This window comes from Oncorhynchus keta, chromosome 19 (genome assembly GCF_023373465.1).
Source record: "Oncorhynchus keta strain PuntledgeMale-10-30-2019 chromosome 19, Oket_V2, whole genome shotgun sequence".
In the NCBI taxonomy this organism is placed as follows: domain Eukaryota; kingdom Metazoa; phylum Chordata; class Actinopteri; order Salmoniformes; family Salmonidae; genus Oncorhynchus; species Oncorhynchus keta.
Genome location: NC_068439.1, coordinates 22,432,732 through 22,452,789, shown reverse-complemented (window position 1 = coordinate 22,452,789; position 20,058 = coordinate 22,432,732). Strand labels below are relative to the sequence as shown.

At 44.3% G+C, this 20,058-nt stretch overlaps 1 protein-coding gene across 3 annotated transcripts in view; it reads right to left on the bottom strand.

Annotated features, from left to right (window-relative positions):
* The window catches only part of LOC118397982 (focal adhesion kinase 1), a 187,769-nt gene that overhangs the window by 134,678 nt on the left and 33,033 nt on the right, over positions 1 to 20,058 (bottom strand). For 2 of the 3 annotated variants that reach the window (XM_052470051.1, XM_035792877.2), the window contains one exon: positions 265 to 291. Coding sequence is in view for 1 of the 3 variants with exons in the window: in XM_052470044.1 (XP_052326004.1) it covers positions 265 to 291; positions 9,424 to 9,442 (46 nt within the window). In the remaining 2 variants the exon portion in view is untranslated. Of the gene's footprint in view, positions 1 to 264; positions 292 to 9,423; positions 9,689 to 20,058 lie in introns of those variants that run through there. The other variant, XM_052470044.1, reaches the window with a different exon arrangement.

Below are 20,058 nucleotides of genomic sequence, written 5' to 3'. Positions count from 1 at the left end.
GGTCACTCTAAGAATAGTAGCCTAGATCCTCTTGGGAATAAGTGGATGTGCCCTTCATATGAGTCGATGTTGGTGCATTAAATGTAGATGACAGACTTATCTAGTAGGAGCCGTCTATTCATCAGAAGAGCACCACTATAAATCAAACCTGCCTACCAAGGTTTATCTGACCAGAAGATAATGAGAAACTTTCACAGCGTATAAGATCTATTGTAGTTCACAGCATACAGTATGAGATCACTTGTAGTTCTGAAGGCCACTCACCTGTGTAGTAGGAAATTCTTGAAATATCTGCAAGAGAAAGAGAGACAACAGGGAGGTCAGTTGGTTTGATCGGTTGTTGATCTGTCAGTTCAGCACATTAGGTTCAGTGGAGTCGAGGCAGCATGTGGTTTAGTGGGTCAATGATAATCCTAGAGGGCAGCCTGGCGGCTCCAACCCAACCCGGTCCCTGGTCATAGAGCGCCCCCTAGCTGTCTGGGAGATAAAGCTCTGTGTCTCCCAAATGGCACCATATTCCCAAATAGGGCACTACCTTTGACACATAGGGGCCCATAGGGGCCAGGGCTGGCACAGAAGGGGACTCCTATGATGACACCATAATCTGTCAGTGTCACAGTTCAAAGTGAACCGGATGGCAGGGTAACAATCTGAAGGAAGTCCTCCGGGGTTGGGTTTCAGAGTGGCCATAGACAGACAGACAGGATGGAAAGACGTGGTTTAAGTCTCTCAGGTTTCAGAACAGGGTTAATCAATTGTCAAGAGAGTACAGCAAGAGTACAATGAGAAGGATGAGTCATAAAATTGGCATGCACTTTGTGTGTGTGGATGTGTGTGGAATGGAACCAGACAAACTGCAGGTGGGTATGTAGGCTAAGGTCAACTGAAGTGGTGAAATGTTTTTTGTTTTTTAAAGAGAGAAACTGTTGCCTTCTCAATGCCTCTCATTCTACCCTGGCTTTGTGTTTGAGCACACTGTCTTGACACCCTATTCTCTATGTAGTGCCCTATAGGCCAAAAGTAATGTACTATGGAGGGAATAGGGTGCCATTTGGATGAGAGTAGAGACCAAATAAACCCGTAGACCACCGATGGACACCAGCCATCCAACTCAACAATCAAGAGGCTCCAGAACAATGATCAACATTGACACGCATCCCAAATAATACTATTTTGCAGTTGGTTTCATATCAACAAAAGGTCCCATGATCCATCACTTGAACATTATTACATTGACTTGAGATGTGTAGGTGGTGTAGGTCTGTCAGCCTATAACCAGATCAACCAAGCATATACAGTGCCTTGCGAAAGTATTCGGCCCCCTTGAACTTTGCTACCTTTTGCCACATTTCAGGCTTCAAACATAAAGATATAAAACTGTATTTTTTTGTGAAGAATCAACAACAAGTGGGACACAATCATGAAATGGAATGACATTTATTGGATATTTCAAACTTTTTTAACAAATCAAAAACTGAAAAATTGGGCGTGCAAAATTGGGGGCCGACTACTTTCGCAAGGCACTGTATTACTTATAGGGGTGTCTATAGTTGTAATAATTAGATTTCTGAGAAAGGGCTTGAGAACCCAGAATGAACCATATGCTCTTGGACAGACCATGATGTCTCTAAAGAGTCTGTCCTTCCCGAGTAATGAGTATAGGGTTGGTAAAGAAAACCTAAGTCCTTTAATAATCAATATATCCAAGCGCCAGTTGATCAAATCACCATGTGAAAGGCAGCTTGAGACCTCTGGATTGACTGTTCATCCAGGGCTGAAAAGATTAATCCATTAGCCCAGTGTCTCTTTAATAAACTAGCATCACCTCAGTGCATATGGTCCTCTCTCTTTGTCACTGGATCACCAACTAGATAGGCTAGTGATGCTAGTAGCCAGGCTAGCTTTAATAGGACTGATCACACCTCACTGCACTAATGCTAACACTCGCTAAGAACCAGCCTGACCCGCGTGGCCCATGTCAGTGTCAAGGTCGAGGTCTCTTCACTGTGGTCAGTGTAACGTATGGAGGACCGTATGGGGCTGTGGTGGATGGCCCCGGTCTGCTCTGTCCCCTGCCTGGTGCCTGACCCCAAAGCCCCTCTGTCTGGCAGAGGGCCCAAACACCTGCTCCTCAATCTGTCCCCAGGACACACACATTCAGGGAGGGAGATATGGCCTGGGAGTGCCTAATGCTTACATTTATCTTAGCGCAGGGGAAAAGGGAGGTGAGATAACAAGGCTTTCTCAAAACAAGGCTTTCTCTTTGAAGCATTTTAGAAAGCAAGGCACTCTTCTCACCTGTGAATTTGAAAGCTGCTGGCAGCTCAGTGTTGACAGAGAGGCAAAGAGCAGTGTCTAAAACAGACAGACAGACTGAATGAGTGTGGGGGTGTCAGGTAGGACAAACACAACAATCACTACTGTTAAATATGCTTGTCCTCAAGTTATCTTACTGCCTGGCTTTCAAATCCATTTTTAAATTACTCATAATCCCTGATTGAAAAGGCCTAAATGGGGCTTTCTTTACATATCAACCTCTGAACTTAGCATGGGCAGAACGCTAGAAAGAGATGAGTGTCACAGGCTGTGTTTTTCCTGCATTGTTCCAAGACTGAGAGTCCCAATGCCACCCTATTGACTAGAGTCCTACGGTCCTATTACCCAATGTAGTGCACAATAGGGAATAGGGTAATATTTGGGGCAAAACTGCCCCAGTTATGTAGCTACCAGAGCAGACGTAGAGGGCTACAGTGCTGGCCACCTGTGATGGTCTGGTGGAGGGGTGGAGACCATGTGAAACTGCTGAGACACTTTCTTCTAAAAGAAGAGTGCTGGGGTCTGGCTTGGGGACAGAGCCTGCCGTATATCACCTACAGACACACACAGATAAAGAGCATTCTGCGAGCAAGTGAATAAATTCAGTCCTCTGAGAGCGCCTAGCGACGCATGCGCACACACACACACACACACACACACACACACACACACACACACACACACACACACACACACACACACACACACACACACACACACACACACACACACACACACACACACACACACACACACACACACACCGACCCAGAGATGTACACACCACAGATTGGGGCATCAATAAACCAGCAAGCATTGCCTGACATCATGTGAACCAGGAATGTCACTCACACAAGCTGAAGCACATGTGAAGGTCAATATCTGCTTTCATGTCCAGTCCATATAAAGAGCCATTACCAACAAGCATTCATAACCCATAAGATCAATCATTCAGCCTGCTGGCTAGGCCTGCTGCTGTCCTGTGTAATAATGACAGACTGGGGTTTGTCCAAAATGCCACCCTATACCTTATATAGTGTACTACTTTTGACCAGAACCCAGGCTCTACATAGGGAATAGGGTGCCTTTTGGAACAATAGAGTGCCTTTTGGAACACAGCGAGACTAGACTGCTGACTCCTCTCAGAATAGCCATCCAGCCATCCACAGGTCTGTTATCAAGCTTTTCAATGGCTGTTTTAAGCATTTTGAATTGTTTGGGGCTTCAAGCTGAACTGAGGAGTAGGGCTGGGACAATACCAGTTTTGCGATACTCGTTAGTATCGTGGCAAGGAAACAAAACACAAAGCGGATTTAACATATTTAGGAAAACAGCTCTAATGTTGGAAATAAACATCATTATGTTGTCATCCAGATTCACGTATATATTTTCCAAGCTATAGAACACTATTTTACATATAGCAGGTTTCATAAAAGGACCAAATAGTGAGATCTGCTTCTTGTTTTCATTTTAGCCATGGAAAAAAATATTGCGATACTAGTATCGTCCTGGCCCTACTGAGGAGACCATTGTTTCTGAAGAGAGTCCGTCTCTTGCAGCATGTTAAAGGAAAGCTGTGACCCTCAAAACACCCTCTTACAACAACATATGTGATTGACCAAGAGACATAACAGGAAATGGGCCCACATATTATTGGAACCTAATCTAATCCAATGGGAATGGTGCTAAACTGGCAAATCCAAATCGCTGAGTATGAAGCAAACGCAAAATCCCGGTCTACCACAAAGAATACATTGTGAGAGTGAGACGCATAATTACCTAGCGAGGAGGTTATAATTCTCCTGGCTCCAAGCTGTCTGCACTCTCCTACCTTCCTCATGTCTCTCCTTCCACCTGATTATTGACTTGATTCACTAATCTACTTTTACCTGCCCAATCAGGATTAGGATTACAATTAATTATTTCAGGAGATAAACCAAGAGAGGGGAAAGAGGAATGGGAAACGTTGCTGATTCTACTGTAAGTGATGAGAAAACCTCTTAACATCCAGGGTTTGTTCAGTAGAAACCCAAATTAAGCCGAGAGAGAGAGGACAAACATTTTACTGAGAGGATTAATCTGAAATGTAGAGACGAGGAACATCTTTCTAGAGTTACCCGTGGGAAGACAGATTCTACTGAGAGGAATCAGGAACACTTTTGAACCCTATAGCCTCCAAAACGCTACTCAGCACATTGGATGAAATCTATCACAGTGCCATCCGTTTTGTCACCAAAGCCCCATATACTACCCACCACTGTGACCTGTATGCTCTCGTTGGCTGGTCCTCGCTTCATATTCGTCACCAAACCCACTTGCTCCAGGTCATCTATACGTCTTTGCTAGGTAAAGCCCCGCCTTATCTCAGCTCACTGGTCACCAGAGCAACACCCACCCGTAGCACGCACTACAGCAGGTATATTTCACTGGTCTCCCCCAAAGCCAATTCCTCCTTTGGCCGCCTTTCCTTCCAGTTCTCTGCTGCCAATGACTGGAACGAATTGCAAAAATCACTGAAGCTGGAGACCCATATCTCCCTCACTAACTTTAAGCACCAGCTGTCAGAGCAGCTTACAGATCACTGCACCTGAACATAGCCCATCTGTAAATGGCCCATCCAACTACCTCATCCCCATACTGTATTTATTTTTTCTCTCCTTTGCACCCCAGTATCTCTACTTGCACATTCATCTTCTGCACATCATTCACTCCGGTGTTTAATTGCTAAATTGTCATTATTTTGCCACTACAGCCTATTTATTGCCATACCTCCCTTATCTTACCTTATTTGCACACACTGTATACAGGAGTTTGTAGTGTGACTGTTTGAGGTTGTGGACAGGTGTATTTTATACTGATAACAAGTTCAAACAGGTGCCATTAATACAGGTAACGAGTGGAGGACAGAGGAGCCTCTTAAAGAAGAAGTTACAGGTCTGTGAGAGACAGAAATCTTGCTTGTTTGTAGGTGACCAAATACTTATTTTCCACCATAATTTGCAAATAAATTCATTAAATATCCTACAATGTGATTTTCTGGATTTTTTTTCTCCCATTTTGTCTGTCATAGTTGAAGTGTACATATGATGAAAATTACAGGCCTCTCATCTTTTTAAATGGGAGAACTTGCACAATTGGTGGCTGACTAAATACTTTTTTGCCCCACTGTATATATATAGTTTTCTATTGTGTTATTGACTGTGTGTTTGTTTATGCCATGTGTAACTCTGTGTTGTTGTTTGTGTCGCACTGCTTTGCTTTATCTTGGTCAGGTCGCAGTTGTAAATGAGAACTTGTTCTCAACTAGCCTACCTGATTAAATAAAAGTGAAATAAAAAAAATAAAGAGTAAAAAGAATGATGCCTGTGTGTGTGTGTGTTTCAGCTGCAGTGCAAGGCGGAAGGAAGTTCTGTTTCCATACATGCAGCAGGGCATCAGAAGACTGCCAAGTGCTGACAAAGCAAGACGACGTAGCCAAAACAAGGTCAGCTGGACCTCCAATAGCATATAACTACATTACGCTAGGGAAATGCTCACCTTGAGTTAGCACAGGCTACTATGAGAAAAGGACCTACAGAGTAGATTCCTGCACTACACTAGGCTAGGCTATAGGCTAACAGGAAAGATAACCCAACTGTACCCATCAGCTTCACTCCTTATAATGAACAATGCACAAGAAATCCCCAAAATAAAGGATTGTTATTTGAATGGCAGCATAGCCCGAAGCTAAGTGTGTGTAGATTTTTTTATTTATTTAACCTTTATTTTGACAGGGAAGACATATTGAGACCTAGATCTCTTTTCCAAATGCACCCTGTATAATACAATATAAAACACACACACACACACACACACACACACACACACACACACACACACACACACACACACACACACACACACACACACACACACACACACACACACACACACACACACACGTACGTACGTACGTACGTATGTATGTATGTATGTATGTATGTATATGTGTGTGCACCGGGGCCTCCCACTCTTTCTATTCTGGTTTGCGCCAGTTTGTGCTGTTCTGTGAAGGGAGTAGTACACAGAGTTGTATAATATTGTCAGTTTCTTGGAAATTTCTCGCATGGAATAGCATTAATTTCTCAGAACAAGAATAGACTGATGAGTTTCAGAAGAAAGTTCTTTGTTTCTGGACATTTTGAGCCTGTAATCGAACCCACAAATGCTTATGCTTCAGATACTCAACTAGTCTAAAGAAGGCCAGTTTTATTGCTTCTTTAATCAGAAAAACAGTTTTCAGCTGTGCTAACATAATTGCAAAAGGGTTTTCTAATGATCTAATTAGCCTTTTAAAATTATAAACTTGGATTAGCTAACACAAAGTGCAATTGGAACACAGGACTGATGCTTGCTGATAATGGGCCTCTGAATGCCTATATAGATATTCCATTTAAAAAAAAAACAGCAGTTTCCAGCTATAATAGTCGTTTACAACATTAACAATGTCTACACTGTATTTCTGATCAATTTTATGTTATTTTAAATGGACAAAAAATTAGCTTTTCTTTCAAAAACAAGGACATTTCTAAGTGACCCCAAACTTTTGAAAAGTAGTTAAACATTTATATAGTGTATTTAAAATTGTATTATACAGGGCGCATTTGGAAATTATATACATATATAGATATAGATTGAAAGATTATATACACATTCATTAGAATACAAGAGGAGAAGGAAAGGATAAAGAGAAATGTGAAAAGACAAAATATGTGGGCGATATATGGCATGAAAAGAAATGGGTCAAAAATCCAACAAGGAATGTGAATTAGATGCTACTGTTGCACAAAGAGCTGTGAGTGGTCGCATTCCAAGGTGACCATTACAAACGACCGACACTTCTTTACATGTTACTAACTCAACCTTCCCATCCAGCTGCTGGCTATGAGTCTCCAGGAGATACTGCAGAGCACTAGTTAATGGTTACTCCCCTGGCTGACTGGAGACAAAGTGTGTGTGTGTGTGTGTGACCCCTCAGGACAGGGGGTGTGTAAAGGGGTCAGGGGTCTGCCTCCAGCACCTCCAACACCTGCTAGAGTGTAACTAGCAGTTACTAGTTACACACAATCACACGCAAACACATGTACATACACACTCAGAGAAGCGCTCACAGGCAGGCACACTCATGTGGTTACACTCCAATAAGCAGCCTCAGCTCTTCTGCAGAAGCTGTCATACGTACCAAAGCAGGCATACATGAAAAGATAAACAACTTGTGTAGCCAGACACTGACACACACGCCATATAAAAGCAAGGCATGAAGCAAAGGTCACTGTCATGCATGAGTGCACTGCAGACGAACGCATCCAGTAGACATGCCATGATGGAATATCACTACCCAAAAGCTACTCTATGCCACAATGTGGACATGTATTTTCTTCATCAAATTAGAAACGTTCTTAAGACTACAAGTTGTGTGAAGAGGGCACAAGGAGGCCATTGCAAACGGTGCTTGTTTTGCATATGTCCCACACATTTTGTCAAGAGGGGTAAGGAATAATAAAGCACCATTAATTATGGATGAGGAAGTTGATATAACGTAGAAAATATATGACACCACCAGAGGAAGAAGAGGATTGTTGCACGCCTACATCCCTCTCTGCCTCCCTCCCACACATGATCACACTTCACTCCAGTGACCAGGGCCATTTATCACTGGGACTGACACATGATTATCTACAGCTTGGATTAGGAACTGAACAGACACTCCAGAAAGGCAGTTTGTGTCCCAGTCTGCATCCCAAATGGCACACTATTCCTTATAGCCCCTATGGGCCCTGGTCAAAAGTAGTGCAATGTATTGGGGATAGGGGCCATTTGGAACAACCATTAGGTCAGGAGAAGTTTTACAGAAATAGAAGACTGTAGAGAGATTAATATCGGATTGTGAAGTAGTACTGCACAGACAGCAAAAAATACATTTCTGTTTCAATGGATGAATAGATGTTGTATTGTATCTCAGTCACATGCAAGTTACAGTATGAATCCTCTGTTAACGCAGAACCCTGTACAACAAGCTACAGTATGAATCCTCTGTTAACGCTGAACCCTGTACAACAAGCTACAGTATGAATCCTCTGTTAACGGTGGACCCTGTACAACAAGCTACAGTATGAATCCTCTGTTAACGGTGAACCCTGTACAACAAGCTACAGTATGAATCCTCTGTTAACGGTGAACCCTGTACAACAAGCTACAGTATGAATCCTCTGTTAACGGTGAACCCTGTACAACAAGCTACAGTATGAATCCTCTGTTAACGCTGAACCCTGTACAACAAGCTACAGTATGAATCCTCTGTTAACGGTGGACCCTGTACAACAAGCTACAGTATGAATCCTCTGTTAACGGTGAACCCTGTACAACAAGCTACAGTATGAATCCTCTGTTAACGGTGGACCCTGTACAACAAGCTACAGTATGAATCCTCTGTTAACGGTGAACCCTGTACAACAAGCTACAGTATGAATCCTCTGTTAACGGTGAACCCTGTACAACAAGCTACAGTATGAATCCTCTGTTAACGGTGGACCCTGTACAACAAGCTACAGTATGAATCCTCAATAGAGGCTGATGTTTTGTATGTCACTGATGGTCCCCTGTACGATTGCGTGAAAATATAATATAATCAACCAATAAAATAATGTGCTATCATTACCATCACCATCCTAAATGTGTCTCAAAATGATGCCCATTAAAATACTCTGCTAAGACCTGTTATAATTGTCCAATTAATTTAATTTCTGACCACATGAAGTGTCCATATCACTACCATGGCAGATAATACAGATAGGAGATTAAAAATCACCTTAAAATCACACACACACACACACACACACACACACACACACACACACACACACACACACACACACACACACACACACACACACACACACACACACACACACACACACACACACACACACACACACACACAGAGGAGAACACTATATTGTAAATGCCATTCCAATCAGCAAGCTAGCCTAGCGTACACCACAGCAGGGTAGCAGTGTAGTCTACACCGTAGGAGAACAGAGCAGCAGCGAGAGAGAGAGAAACCCTTACCGTGATAGAGACCTTCCATTAAAAGAAGAAAAGCCCAGAGAGAAGAATATATGATCTACTTATTAGTACACAAAGCTGTGTGACCCTAGCAACGTGGTGCCTTCTTCACACGCCTTAACCAAGATGGAATGAATAACAATATCCTGCCATGTAGAACAGAGCAGCCTTCCTTCTCAGACTATGGAGAGCCAGAGAGAGAGAGTGTGTGTGTGTGTGTGTGTGTGTGTGTGTGTGTGTGTGTGTGTGTGTGTGTGTGTGTGTGTGTGTGTGTGTGTGTGTGTGTGTGTGTGTGTGTGTGTGTGTGAGATGAGTGTGCGCACACAGCCGGCGGACGGACTGCCTCCAAATGACAGAGAGAGGGGGATGAGAGAGGGGGGATGGAAACAGGAGGAGGCGGGAGTCTTTGTCTCTCTGAAGAAGAGGGGAGGGCAGCGAGAGGGGGAAGTGCAGGAGGAGGTGGGAGGGGAAGTGCAGGAGAAGGAGGGAATAGAGAGAGGAATAGGGAGAAAGCAGGGTGAGAAACAGAGATATAGAGGGAATTGAGAGCGGGAAAGGGAGGAAAAGAGGAGAGGGAGAGACAGAGGGAAACAGACAGAAAGGAGGGTAAATCACACGTCACCAACAAAAGCCGTCCATCACAGTGCATGGCCGTTAGCCCTCAATGGAGACAGCTCAGAGCAGACAACCAGCTTCCTGTATCTACCATCACACCGCTTACTGTCTACACAGAGTAGACCGTCACACATAGCCTGGTCTCTCGCTCTCTCTACCCTTACAGAGATAGATAGAAGAGGGATGGAGGGGACTCAAAAGGGGGTGTTGAGGTCCCTACAATTGGCAGAATTTCTTCCACTAATCTTCTCAAATGACTCTTCCGGGCAACTTTTCAATCAAGAGTCTTGTTTTCACAACGGAACAAACAACCTGGCCACGGTACAAGTTAGGGCTGGGACGATACCAGTATCACGGTACGCGTTAGTATTGTGGCAAGGAAACAAAACACAAAGCAGATTTAACTTCTTTAGGAAAACAGCTCTAATGTTGGAAACAAACATCATTATGTTGTCATCCAGAGTCACGTATTTATTTTCCAAGCTATAGAACACAATATTTTACATACAGCAGATTTTTAAAGGACTGACAAAAAAATGTGATCTGCTTTGTTTTCATTTTTGACATGGAAAAACAAGTGTGATAGTGGTATCTTCACAGCCAGAGTACAAGTAGAGTTGTTAGTGTTAGTGAGGACTAGTGTGAGGAGGACACAGGGAGCAATATAGCCTGCTGTGTGTGCGTGTGTGTGTGTTTAATGGATAGCTCGTTTGAACAAGTGTCAGTGATCCCCTCTTAGACTACTAGAGGGAGTGAAGTCAAGGTCGTAGGTGTAGCATTGCCTACACACCAAGCGCTTATCAAAATAGGACGGCAGTTTATGGCAAGACAAGGGTCCTGTGTTGGCTTTGTCCCAACTGCGCATAGACTTCCAAGATGATTCGATACATCTCTAGATACCTGGGCTCCGATACGATACAGGAACAATAAGTTATAGTTTTAAAGGAGTCGGTGCGATTCGGTTTGATTAGAGAATGAATCAATGCGATACGTTGCACTAACATTTTTTGCATAAACACATTCATTTTTCATTCTAAATTCAAATGTGCTGCTGATGGAGCTCATGGGCTGGGCCTCTATGAGCTGTATCTGTCTGTGCTGACTGACGTATGTGTGTGACGTGGAGCTGGACATTAGACCGGCAGCATTTTAATTTACCAGACCCATATGTATTGAGTGGGGACCTGATTAGGACGTCCACCCATGGTGTTCAGAGGAAAGTTGATCTAAAATAATTGCCTGACATCAAGTGTACGGTGTCATTTTGAAACGAGACATGAGGGAAAAACTTCAAGGATGAGGCGGACAAGGCTTAAGGAATCAAGGGGGCCATGTCCTGGGATGAAAAGATAAGCAGTATGTTTACAAATCTACATGTAGTCAAATATCAAGCTACAAAGCTACAAAGTTGCGCAGTGCATTGCTAAACACAGAAAATAATTTACTAATGGGGAATATATCAAGGAGGCTTTCCTCAGTAGTTCACAGGCTTTATTAGATGGATTGCCTAACAAAAACACAATCCCCTCAAAGATAAAAGACATGCCTGTGTCTGCCAGAACTGTTGAAAGGCGCGTTACCGAGATGGTTGAAAATGTCAAGGAGCAGCAAACTGTAGCATTAAAAGATGCACCTGTGTGGCAGGTACGTGAGGAGCTGCTTTGTCTATAGGATACTGTGACTCAGAGCAGGTACGTGAGGAGCTGCTTTGTCTATAGGATACTGTGACTCAGAGCAGGTACGTGAGGAGCTGCTTTGTCTATAGGATACTGTAACTCAGAGCAGGTACGTGAGGAGCTGCTTTGTCTATAGGATACTGTGACTCAGAGCAGGTACGTGAGGAGCTGCTTTCTCTATTAGATACTGTAACTCAGAGCAGGTACGTGAGGAGCTGCTTTGTCTATAGGATACTGTAACTCAGAGCAGGTACGTGAGGAGCTGCTTTCTCTATTAGATACTGTAACTCAGAGCAGGTACGTGAGGAGCTGCTTTGTCTATAGGATACTGTAACTCAGAGCAGGTACGTGAGGAGCTGCTTTCTCTATTAGATACTGTAAATCAGAGCAGGTACGTGAGGAGCTGCTTTGTCTATAGGATACTGTGACTCAGAGCAGGTACGTGAGGAGCTGCTTTCTCTATTAGATACTGTAACTCAGAGCAGGTACGTGAGGAGCTGCTTTGTCTATAGGATACTGTAACTCAGAGCAGGTACGTGAGGAGCTGCTTTGTCTATAGGATACTGTAACTCAGAGCAGGTACGTGAGGAGCTGCTTTGTCTATAGGATACTGTAACTCAGAGCAGGTACGTGAGGAGCTGCTTTGTCTATAGGATACTGTAACAGAGCAGGTACAGAGGAGCTGCTTTGCAGGATACTGTAACTCAGAGCAGGAGGAGGAGCTGCTTTGTCTATAGGATACTGTAACTCAGAGCAGGTACGTGAGGAGCTGCTTTGTCTATAGGATACTGTAACTCAGAGCAGGTACGTGAGGAGCTGCTTTGTCTATAGGATACTGTAACTCAGAGCAGGTACGTGAGGAGCTGCTTTGTCTATAGGATACTGTAACTCAGAGCAGGTACGTGAGGAGCTGCTTTGTCTATAGGATACTGTAACTCAGAGCAGAGCAGCTGCTTTGTCTATAGGATACTGTAACTCAGAGCAGGTACGTGAGGAGCTGCTTTGTCTATAGGATACTGTAACTCAGAGCAGGTACGTGAGGAGCTGCTTTGTCTATAGGATACTGTAACTCAGAGCAGGTACGTGAGGAGCTGCTTTGTCTATAGGATACTGTAACTCAGAGCAGGTACGTGAGGAGCTGCTTTGTCTATAGGACACTGGACTCAGAGCAGGACGTAGCTGCTTTGTCTGTAACTCAGAGCAGGTACGTGAGGAGCTGCTTTGTCTATAGGATACTGTAACTCAGAGCAGGTACGTGAGGGCTGCTTTGCTGATACTGTAACTTGTCGTGAGGAGCTGCTTTGTCTATAGGATACTGTGACTCAGAGCAGGTACGTGAGGAGCTGCTTTGTCTATAGGATACTGTAACTCAGAGCAGGTACGTGAGGAGCTGCTTTGTCTATAGGATACTGTAACTCAGAGCAGGTACGTGAGGAGCTGCTTTCTCTATTAGATACTGTAACTCAGAGCAGGTACGTGAGGAGCTGCTTTGTCTATAGGATACTGTAACTCAGAGCAGGTACGTGAGTGAGGAGCTGCTTTGTCTATAGGATACTGTAACTCAGAGCAGGTACGTGAGGAGCTGCTATAGGATACTGTAACTCCAGAGCAGGTACGTGAGGAGCTGCTTTGTCTATTAGATACTGTAACTCAGAGCAGGTACGTGAGGAGCTGCTTTGTCTATAGGATACTGTAACTCAGAGCAGGTACGTGAGGAGCTGCTTTGTCTATAGATACTGTAACTCAGAGCTGTGAGGAGCTGCTTTGTCTATAGGATACTGTAACTCAGCAGGTACGTGAGGAGCTGCAGGATACTGTGAGGAGCTGCTTTGTCTACTAGGAGGAGCTGCTTTGTCTACAGGATACTGTAACTCAGAGCAGGTACGTGAGGAGCTGCTTTGTCTATAGGATACTGTAACTCAGAGCAGGTACGTGAGGAGCTGCTTTGTCTATAGGATACTGTAACTCAGAGCAGGTACGTGAGGAGCTGCTTTGTCTATAGGATACTGTAACTCAGAGCAGGTACGTGAGGAGCTGCTTTGTCTATAGATACTGTAACTCAGAGCAGGTACGTGAGCTGCTTTGCTGCTTTGTAACTCAGAGCAGGTACGTGAGGATAGGATACTGTAACTCAGAGCAGGTACGTGAGGAGCTGCTTTGTCTATAGGATACTGTAACTCAGAGCAGGTACGTGAGGAGCTGCTTTGTCTTGATACTGTAACTCAGAGCAGGTACGTGAGGAGCTGCTTTGTCTATTAGATACTGTAACTCAGAGCAGGTACGTGAGGAGCTGCTTTGTCTATAGGATACTGTAACTCAGAGCAGGTACGTGAGGAGCTGCTTTGTCTATAGGATAATGTAACTCAGAGCAGGTACGTGATGAGCTGCTTTGTCTATAGGATACTGTAACTCAGAGCAGGTACATGAGGAGCTGCTTTGTCTATAGGACACGGACTCAGAGCAGGTACGTGAGGAGCTGCTTTCTCTATTAGATACTGTGACTCAGAGCAGGTACGTGAGGAGCTGCTTTGTCTATAGGATACTGTAACTCTGAGCAGGTACGTGAGGAGCTGCTTTGTCTATAGGATACTGTAACTCTGAGCAGGTACGTGAGGAGCTGCTTTGTCTATAGGATACTGTGACCCAGAGCAGGTACGTGAGGAGCTGCTTTGTCTATGACCCAGAGATAGATGTACTGTGACTCAGAGCAGGTACGTGAGGAGCTGCTTTGCTTTGTCTATAGCTGGATACTGTAACTCAGAGCAGGTACGTGAGGAGCTGCTTTGTCTATAGGATACTGTAACTCAGGTACGTGAGGAGCAGGTAACTCAGAGCACGTGAGGAGCTGCTTTGCTGATACTGTAACTCAGAGCAGGTCGTGAGGAGCTGCTTTGTCTATTAGGATACTGTAACTCAGAGCAGGTACGTGAGGAGCTGCTTTGTCTAGATACTGCAGGTACGTGAGGAGTCTGATACTGTAACTCAGAGCAGGTACGTGAGGAGCTGCTTTGTCTATAGGATACTGTAACTCAAAGCAGGTACGTGACTCAGAGCAGGTACGTGAGGAGCACTGGCAGGTACGTGAGGAGCTGCTTTGTCTATAGGATACTGTAACTCAGAGCAGGTACGTGAGGAGCTGCTTTGTCTATAGGATACTGTAACTCAGAGCAGGTACGTGAGGAGCTGCTTTGTCTATAGGATACTGTAACTCAGAGCGTGAGGAGCTGCTTTGTCTATAGGATACTGTAACTCAGAGCAGGTACGTGAGCTGCTTTGTCTTAGGATACTGTGACTCAGAGCAGGTACGTGAGGAGCTGCTTTCTCTATTAGGATACTGTAACTCAGAGCAGGTACGTGAGGAGCTGCTTTGTCTATAGGATACTGTAACTCAGAGCTACGTGAGGAGCTGCTTTGTCTATAGGATACTGTAACTCAGAGCAGGTACGTGAGGAGCTGCTTTGTCTATAGATTGTAACTCAGAGCAGGTACGTGAGGAGCTGCTTTGTCTATAGGATACTGTAACTCAGAGCAGGTACGTGAGGAGCTGCTTTGTCTATAGGATACTGTAACTCAGAGCAGGTACGTGAGGAGCTGCTTTGTCTATAGGATACTGTAACTCAGAGCAGGTACGTGAGGAGCTGCTTTGTCTATTAGATACTGTAACTCAGAGCAGGTACGTGAGGAGCTGCTTTGTCTATAGGATACTGTAACTCAGAGCAGGTACGTGAGGAGCTGCTTTGTCTATAGGATACTGTAACTCAGAGCAGGTACGTGAGGAGCTGCTTTGTCTATAGGATACTGTAACTCAGAGCAGGTACGTGAGGAGCTGCTTTGTCGAGAGGATACTGTAACTCAGAGCGTGAGGAGCTGCTTTGTCTATAGGATACTGTGACTCAGAGCTACGTGAGGAGCTGCTTTGTCTATAGGATACTGTAACTCAGAGCAGGTACGTGAGGAGCTGCTTTGTCTATAGGATACTGTAACTCAGAGCAGGTACGTGAGGAGCTGCTTTGTCTATAGGATACTGTAACTCAGAGCAGGTACGTGAGGAGCTGCTTTGTCTTGATACTGTGACTCAGAGCAGGTACGTGAGGAGCTGCTTTGTCTAGGATACTGTAACTCAGAGCAGGTACGTGAGGAGCTGCTTTGTCTACTCAGAGGATACTGTAACTCAGCTGCTTTGTCTATAGGATACTGCAGGTACGTGAGGAGCTGCTTTGTCTATAGGATACTGTAACTCAGAGCAGGTACGTGAGGAGCTGCTTTGTCTATAGGATACTGTAACTCAGAGCAGGTACGTGAGGAGCTGCTTTGTCTATAGGATAGGAGGAGCTGCTTTGTCTATAGATACTGTAACTCAGAGCAGGTACGTGAGGAGCTGCTTTGTCTATAGGATACTGTAACTCAGAGCAGGTACGTGAGGAGCTGCTTTGTCTATAGGATACTGTAACTCAGAGCAGGTACGTGAGGAGCTGCTTTGTCTATAGGATACTGTAACTCAGAGCAGGATACTGTAACTCAGAGCAGGTACGTGAGGAGCTGCTTTGTCTATAGGATAGCTGTAACTCAGAGCAGGTACGTGAGGAGCTGCTTTGTCTATAGGATACTGTAACTCAGAGCAGGTACGTGAGGATAGGATACTGTAACTCAGAGCAGGTACGTGAGGAGCTGCTTTGTCTATAGGATACTGTAAATCAGAGCAGGTACGTGAGGAGCTGCTTTGTCTATAGGATACTGTAACTCAGAGCAGGTACGTGAGGAGCTGCTTTGTCTATAGGATACTGTAACTCAGAGCAGGTACGTGAGGAGCTGCTTTGTCTATAGGATACTGTAACTCAGAGCAGGTACGTGAGGAGCTGCTTTGTCTATAGGATACTGTAACTCAGAGCAGGTACGTGAGGAGCTGCTTTGTCTATAGGATACTGTAACTCAGAGCAGGTACGTGAGGAGCTGCTTTGTCTACTGTTGTCTAGGAGCTGCTTTGTAGGATACTGTAAATCAGAGCAGGTACGTGAGGAGCTGCTTTGTCTATAGGATACTGTAACTCAGAGCAGGCTCAGAGCAGGTACGTGAGGAGCTGCTTTGTCTATAGGATACTGTAACTCAGAGCAGGTACATGAGGAGCTGCTTTGTCTATAGGATACTGTAACTCAGAGCAGGTACGTGAGGAGCTGCTTTGTCTATAGGATACTGTAACTCAGAGCAGGTACGTGAGGAGCTGCTTTGTCTATAGGATACTGTGACCCAGAGCAGGTACGTGAGGAGCTGCTTTCTCTATTAGATACTGTGACTCAGAGCAGGTACGTGAGGAGCTGCTTTGTCTATAGGATACTGTAACTCAGAGCAGGTACGTGAGGAGCTGCTTTGTCTATAGGATACTGTAAATCAGAGCAGGTACGTGAGGAGCTGCTTTGTCTATAGGATACTGTAAATCAGAGCAGGTACGTGAGGAGCTGCTTTGTCTATAGGATACTGTAAAACAGAGCAGGTACGTGAGGAGCTGCTTTGTCTATAGGATACTGTAACTCAGAGCAGGTACATGAGGAGCTGCTTTGTCTATAGGATACTGTAACTCAGAGCAGGTACGTGAGGAGCTGCTTTGTCTATAGGATACTGTAACTCAGAGCAGGTACGTGAGGAGCTGCTTTGTCTATAGGATACTGTAACTCTGAGCAGGTACGTGAGGAGCTGCTTTGTCTATAGGATACTGTAACTCAGAGCAGGTACGTGAGGAGCTGCTTTGTCTATAGGATACTGTAACTCTGAGCAGGTACGTGAGGAGCTGCTTTGTCTATAGGATACTGTAACTCAGAGCAGGTACGTGAGGAGCTGCTTTGTCGAGAGGATACTGTAACTCAGAGCAGGTACGTGAGGAGCTGCTTTGTCTATAGGATACTGTAAATCAGAGCAGGTACGTGAGGAGCTGCTTTGTCTATAGGATACTGTAAATCAGAGCAGGTACGTGAGGAGCTGCTTTGTCTATAGGATACTGTAACTCAGAGCAGGTACGTGAGGAGCTGCTTTCTCTATTAGATACTGTAACTCTGAGCAGGTACGTGAGGAGCTGCTTTGTCTATAGGATACTGTAACTCAGAGCAGGTACGTGAGGAGCTGCTTTGTCGAGAGGATACTGTAACTCAGAGCAGGTACGTGAGGAGCTGCTTTGTCTATAGGATACTGTAAATCAGAGCAGGTACGTGAGGAGCTGCTTTGTCTATAGGATACTGTAACTCAGAGCAGGTACATGAGGAGCTGCTTTGTCTATAGGATACTGTAACTCAGAGCAGGTACGTGAGGAGCTGCTTTGTCTATAGGATACTGTAACTCAGAGCAGGTACGTGAGGAGCTGCTTTCTCTATAGGATACTGTAACTCAGAGCAGGTACGTGAGGAGCTGCTTTGTCTATAGGATACTGTAACTCAGAGCAGGTACGTGAGGAGCTGCTTTGTCTATAGGATACTGTAACTCAGAGCAGGTACGTGAGGAGCTGCTTTGTCTATAGGATACTGTGACCCAGCGCAGGTACGTGAGGAGCTGCTTTGTCTATAGGATACTGTAACTCAGAGCAGGTACGTGAGGAGCTGCTTTGTCTCAAATCCATGCATGGTATTCCTATAGCAAAAGCCTTCACAGATAATTTTTTGGAGAGGTATCTATTAAAAACATATTCGCTATTACAACTGACGGTGCCCCCACTATTAACCACACCCCGTGGTTAAATGTCGCTGTATCTTTCACCAAGGGAATCTGTTTTCCAAGATCAAGCCTGTAGTGCTAATGGAAAGTGCCTCTGTTTAGTGATTCTTCCGTTTGTGGGCAATTAGATATTGAATAGACACAACTAGTTATAATAAACATATGGAAATCATAACTGGTATGCAGATCATTAGAAATGGTAGGATAAACTGTAAATTGGCACTCCACCCTGACATAGCCAATGAATATATACTGTAGCACATCTTTGGATTTCACCCCTATCTCAAAATCTAATGGTTTTGACCATTTGGATGTTTTGGTGAGCTTCTTTTCTACTCCTCTTTGGCCTTGCAGTGCACCTCGCAAAAGTTCATCCTTGTTATGAAATTATCAACTTCACACTAAAAATGACCATATACACTGATTGTTCAAAGCAAAACTACCAAAACTATTGCTGACAGTGAACCTGAACAATCTAAATGAAATCTATTGTAAGCCCCGTTTAGCAGGTATAGCCAGAGTTGTGTCCCCAGTAGCTTACTTTTACACCATTTTCAACATCGCATAGATAACAATAACCTAGTAAATTACATAGGCTTTATTAGTTGAGTGACAACCTAATATCACTCAAGCCATTTTATCATTTGAATGCTGAAAGTGCAGATGTGCAAGATCGGGAGGGTGGCAGGTAGCCTAGTGGTTAGAGTGTTGGACTAGTAACCAAAAGGTTGCTCGATTGAATCCCAGAGCTGACAAGGTAAAAATCTGCGTTCTGAACAAGGCAGTTAACCCACTGTTCCTAGGCCGTCACTGTAAATAAGAATTTGTTCTTAACCGACTTGCCTCGTTAAATAAAGGTTACATTTTTTAAAAAGGAACAAGCCGCCTACCTTGTGTTGGTCAGCTTGCGAAGCTGGGCACAGTGAGCAGTCTGTCCACGGAACTGATATTCCCTAGGGTTTTTCAGCATGAAAAATGACTTGTAGATCAATGAATTTGACCGTTACATGCTTAGATCCACACTGAAGGAGAGGACATAGTTGACACAAAATATTAGGTATTTTCAGAATTTAGAAAGAAAGTGAACCGGCGATTCGGAACATTTGAATCTATTTTCTGACCAATACATGCTACATTTGGAATCCGTTTGGGGTCTGCAGACTTATGCAGTCATATCTTAAACAATTGACTGATGGGGACAGATGGGTATCAGTGAATATTACATCCCAACTTATTACATATAGTCTTACTAGTCTACGCTCGTGTGTGTGTGTGTGTGTGTGTGTGTGTGTGTGTGTGTGTGTGTGTGTGTGTGTGTGTGTGTGTGTGTGTGTGTGTGTGTGTGTGTGTGTGTGTGTGTGTGTGTGTGTGTGTGTGTGTGTCAAGCTCTATACAAATGGACACTCGAGACAAAGCAGGGTGAGCACAGCACTGAGTGTGACAGGAGATTTGGAGTTAGAGCAACAGCACATGGTGAACAGCCAGCTAGCTCAAGAGTCTTAACAGAAGGTGAAGCTCTTCAACGTGTCACAAATCCCCTGGGGAATGGACCAGGGCTAAGCGAGCACTAACCAAACTACAGCCTGCTTTCCTACAAACTCAACTACACACTGATCACTACATGGATTTTGACCAACATACTTTGCACGTT